We start from the raw sequence: 5,192 nt of genomic DNA on the forward strand, positions 1-5,192 counted from the left end.
CACTTCCCTTTTCTGCAGTTAACTCTGGTGCTCAGTGTAGGAATCTGTGGAAACTGGCTTTTTCCCGTCTCACCCCAGGCACAGCTGTGCTCTAAGTTTCGAAAGGTGAGCTTTCTGTTGATTGAATGACTGGAATGAGAGGGACTGCGCTCTGTTGTGTCCGACTCTTTGTCACCCTTTGGACTGTAGCCCGCTAGGCTCCTCCGTCCATGGAATTTCCCAGGCAAGAAGACTGGAGGAGGTTGCCATTTCCTTCTCCAGGGCATCTTTGCAACCAGGGATTAGACCGCATCTCCTGCGCCTCCTGCATTGCAGGTGAATTCTTTATCCGCTAAGCCAACGGGGAAGCCCTTTCTGTTGTATTCTTTTAAAAAGTACTCATAAGGTGTCCCCCAGGCCATGCACCTTGTGGGGTGTTGTTTGCAAGGGTCTTTTTGCCCTGTGGTCACTGGAAGAGTTTGGGGGCCTGGCAGACCTAACTGGCCTCCTGTGTCTGCCTCTCACTGACCAGCTCGGTAGCCCTGGATGACAGGTCACTGACTTTTCACTTTCTTTATCTATAAAAATGAAGGTTACTGTGAAAATTAGTCATCTAGCTTTGTGCTCATTATAGTGTCAACTAGTGTTCCAAGTAGTGTTCTTTTGGTTGCAAACCTTAGACAACCCAAACAAAAGTAGTTAAATTAAATGGGGTATTACATCTCCCCAGCCAAGAAGTCTGGAAGTAGAATCTAGAATTGCTTGATTTGGAAGTGCAAGAAGGATCCAAGTGTTTTCTCTCTTTCCACATCAGCCATCCTCAGCTGGTGGGTGAGTTCTTCCTTCCTTGTCACACAGTGGCCGCAGAAGCGCCAGGCATCATGGGCAGATCTGCTGAAGTCCAGCAAAGCAGGATGGTATTTCCTTCCATGAATTTCCTTTTTATTAGAGAAGAAGTATTCCCCCAAGAGACTCCTTGCAGATTTCTCTTAGGTACCCTACCCTTGTCCTTCGTTTTAGTTTGCATCCTTTAGATTCCCTGAGTCCTAAGGCAAGGACTAAGCTGCTGATGCTTCATTTGGGAAGTCAAGGCCCATTGAGGTCAAGATGAGGGAATGAAGCCGGGAAAGATGTGAAGCCACGTGAGCTAGGGTGACGTCACTCTAGCTACTGTTTCATCATGAGCCTCGAAGAGATGCCAGCTGGTGTGTACACCTGGTGTATAAGGTCTTCTTTGGGAGGGTTGCCAGGAGAAACTGTACCTGGCTCTGTTAAAGAGGCACATTGAGAATATCTTTTGAAGTTAATGTTTAAACCTTCCCTTAGTTCTAGTACATTTCTTGCCAGTTGCTTTATGTTGGAAGCTAGTGGTTTAGGACAGACTGGAGTCAGACTGCCTGGGTTCAGACCCTGGTGCTATGGCTCAGTAGGGACCTGAGCCTCCCATTTAGGGCAGTTTGGAAGAGGGAATGAGTTAGTATCTGAAAGCGCTCTGTGCGTATTGGGCCAAGGGCTTTGAGAATGCAGAGTCAAAGCACGATTCTAATCTTGGGAAACTTGTGTTTGGCCATGACTGATTCTGGGAATTTCATCTGTAGAACTCAGAGCTCTTTGACACGTTATCCTGTGTTGTGACCAGCAGCCAGTCAGTGTTTGCCGAGTCTTGGACTGCAGAGGACCCAGATTGACATGCACAGACACTCTTCCCCTTTCTGTGCGCCCCCCTGACTTCCCTTGGCAGGTGGTACCAACCCCAGGGCACGCTCCATCTGTCCCCCTCCCTCCCTCGCTCCACCATGGCCCCCGTGACTCGGGGCCTGTCTGCTTTAGTTCTGAGGTTTTAGCCCAGCACTTGGCACACACAGGCGCTCAAGAGTTGCTTGTTAAATGTCAGTACTTTCTACCTTGACGGGCTGATTTACAGATGTGTCTCATTTTTCTTACTTTTCTGTAAATAGTTTGAAGACAGGGCCCAGATCTTTATTGCTTTAGGCAATATTTGGTGGGATGGATGGATGGTTGCATGGCTTCCAGGTGAGGACACAGCACACAGATGCCCAGGCAGAGAGAGAGTAACATTGTAAAGGGCTGGGACATGCCATCTTAGGGTCACAAGGTGATGTAGTTTAATGGTTTCCAACGCGGGAGCAAAAAAAAAAGTTTACTGCCCTGTGCTGCTTACCTGGTGACCTATTCCTCCTTTTTCTCCCTCGTGTGGTCCATCCTGGATGATGTGGGATGCAGAGCATAGAGTGAGGGCGAGGGCTGGAGGGAGGACCGTGAGCTGGAAACGCTGAGGCCTGAGATGAGGCGGGCTGAAGGGTACATGGCGGCGGTGGAAATGGAAAGTATGAGAGTGGTGTGTGAGCAGGAAGGGAAGTCAACAGGGCTCGCCCACCCCTTGCCTCCCCCCTCCGCCCCCTGGCACCCCATCCCGCAGGTTGGCAGGGAGTGAGGAGGGGAGGAGTGCTGGATTCCTTTGAGTACTGGTGCCTGGGTCCCTGGGAGACAGGGCTGGGGCTAGGACCCCTTCTGACCACCTATCTCATGAGACGAGAACAAACGTTCTTGTTTTCTCCATTTGATAAGTGCAAACTTGTGGGATAAGTGGGAGGAATATGGGGCTGAGTAATCGGGCTCCTGGGACCTGACCGGCTTTGGCCTTGTCCTTGCTGTTGAACTTTGGGGAAATCTTTTCCTTCACTGGGCCTTAGAGGTTGGCTCCTCTGCAAAATGAGAGGCTCATTCTTTCCTTCCGTGACACGTATTGAGTGCCTACTGTGTGTAATATTCTAGGCGTGGGCACAGACGCAGTTTCTGTTCTCCTGGAGTGTGCATTTCAGTCGGAGGAGACTGACGATGATTGAGGTGAAGGCTGGGAGAAAACGCACCAGTCAAGCAGTGTGAATGGGGCTCATTTCCATCGGCTGGTGGCACCATCTGGGAAGGTCTGGATGGCGGGGTAGGGGGTGAGGGCAGTGTTTTTGGAGAAGGGAATCAGTGCATAAAGGCTCCTGCGGAGAACCAGCTTCAAGAACATTGCAAAGGGCATGAGAGGTGATAACAGAGGGAACCTGTGGTTAAGAGTTTGCATTTTACTCTAAGTGTGATGGGAGGTTTGAGGACATTTTTTCCACTGGAGTCTCTTTTGATTATTTTCCACTTTACAAGGGCTGTAATTGGAAATATCCCATTAACAAGAAAGATGTGATTTTACTAAACAACAGATTAAACAATCTTGAATTTTTTTTAGGCTTTTTAAATGTGGGGAAATAATAGGGGCTTGATAAATATCTTTGAGAATCCTCAGGGATCTTTACAGATGGCAGATGGAGACACCCTCTGGTTCAAACATTTATTCTTCACAAAGCCGTTTGCCGAATGATTTTTAAAAAGATTCCTGCCACCTCCTGATAGAAGATGAACTTTTGCACAATGAACATCTCTAACGCGGTGGATTTCTGCTGCCACACGTCTCTCTTCATATCCTCCGTTCCTCGACCCAAAGTGGCTCTGGGGAAGGGGCGATGGGGGTGGGGATGGCCCTGCTTGCTTTCTTTTGGTCCAGAGAATCTCAACTCCTGTTGCGATGTCCTTTTGCCTCAAAGTGCAGCGTAGTGACGGGAAGGAGCGCGGACCTGGGGAGTTGCTCTTATTGTTTCCGGGGGAAGAAACGCTGGACAGCCAACAGCCGTTTGGTCTCCCTGTAACTGAGTTCATCCATTGTTTGCAGATGGATGCGCTAACCCTGGATTCTCACATTCAGTGGCCTCATGCCCTAACCCTGGCCGGCAGGCCTTTGCCTAATGCATTTCTTAACACCCCACCCCAGTCATTAAATTTTCATCTGCTTTATTTCTGATTTGCAGTTTGCCCAGGCTGAAGGAATCTACTGACTTCCGTTTTCTTTTTCTGTTACAGATCCTGTGCGCAGATAACTGTAGTAAGTACCACTTCCCACTCTGCTCTTGTGTTGTTCGCTACTGCCCCCTACTGGACGCATCAATATTAACAGGACAGTGAGAAATCACAGAACATGATAATTTGCTAAAACTCGCTTAGTTCCAATATTTCTTTGGAAGTGGGGTAAGGGTGGAAACAGCAAATGAAAGAAAAAATTTTATCAGTTGTGCAACCCTGACAAATACAATTTTTTTTCCTGTGATTTTTTTTTTCCTACCCTACATTTGTGGGTGATTTTTTTTTTAAAGACAACTTAGTTTTCATAATGCAGTATGATGTATATTTATTTCATGCACTGTTAGCCTGTAAGTATTTTCTTGTGTTGCTGCATCACCCCATGATTTTTTAAATGATGTACAGGTTTTGTATGATCTTTGGAAAACCAGACGTAGCCTCCTGTATATTGTGCTTCAACTGTGCTGAGTCTCAGTTGCTAATTAGTTCCTGATCCATTGAAGTCCTCCCTGGTCTATAGTAAAATGAGAAAAATGGGGTTGCTATAGTAAATTTTTAATGGAACTTAACATATTTAGTTGAAAGCATTATTTACTCTGGGGTTATGTCCTCACTAATTTTTTGATCATTATTCACTTCTATAAGAAATAAAATGAATAATATTTAGTAATTTTTAAATGTACCTCTTTGAAAAATAAAAATAGGTGGCTTTTGTCTGTTATCAAAATTCAAGGACTACTTCCCCCCCGCCCCTTGCCGGTTGGTAAAATCTCAGCCTGTGAACCATAGAGATAAAATTCTTAGAATATTCTTACAGTGTCATGCAAAGGGCGCAGCCTTGCTGAAACCTTCTAATAAAGAGAATCTCACTTAATAACAGTAATTATGCAAAGCCTGTGCAAACAATAGGAAGAGTTCTGTAATTGCTTTCTCTTCCTTGTTAATCAGTTTGGTAAATAAGCTGGTAGGTTCCTTGCATAGGCTCAAATCACTGGTGCAAAAGAAAATATGTGTGTGTAGAGGCCATATTGGAAGGTGGGGGAGGGGAGATGAAAGAACTGTGATACATTTAAAAAATTATAGTTAAAAGTCTGTTGAATGGCCTGTATGTGGTGGTGGTGGGGGGTGCTGTTTTATTAGCTTGCATTTTGTTCTTCTGTCCTGTGTTCTAGGCACCAGCTGCAATGTGACTACATTCTCATCTGTAGCCAGTAAGAGTCCATGGACCGCAGCCCCAGAAAACCTTGTAACAACTGTAATGCATTCGAATGGCCAGTTTACTCAGGCGGACAGTA

The 5,192-nt window shown here is 46.2% G+C and overlaps 1 protein-coding gene across 1 annotated transcript in view; it reads left to right on the forward strand.

The window, feature by feature from the left end:
- Window positions 1-6: 6 nt before the first annotated feature.
- Window positions 7-5,192, forward strand: part of PTPRJ (protein tyrosine phosphatase, receptor type, J) — a 59,468-nt gene continuing 54,282 nt past the window's right edge. Inside the window, exons 1-3 of the mRNA XM_010842427.1 lie at window positions 7-105; window positions 3,901-3,922; window positions 5,070-5,188. Of these exons, the coding sequence (XP_010840729.1) occupies window positions 5,156-5,188 (33 nt within the window). The 5' untranslated portion in view covers window positions 7-105; window positions 3,901-3,922; window positions 5,070-5,155. The remainder of the gene's footprint in view (window positions 106-3,900; window positions 3,923-5,069; window positions 5,189-5,192) is intronic.

The sequence above is a fragment of the Bison bison genome, unplaced genomic scaffold (assembly GCF_000754665.1).
Source record: "Bison bison bison isolate TAMUID 2011002044 unplaced genomic scaffold, Bison_UMD1.0 scf7180017864178, whole genome shotgun sequence".
Lineage (NCBI taxonomy): Eukaryota > Metazoa > Chordata > Mammalia > Artiodactyla > Bovidae > Bison > Bison bison.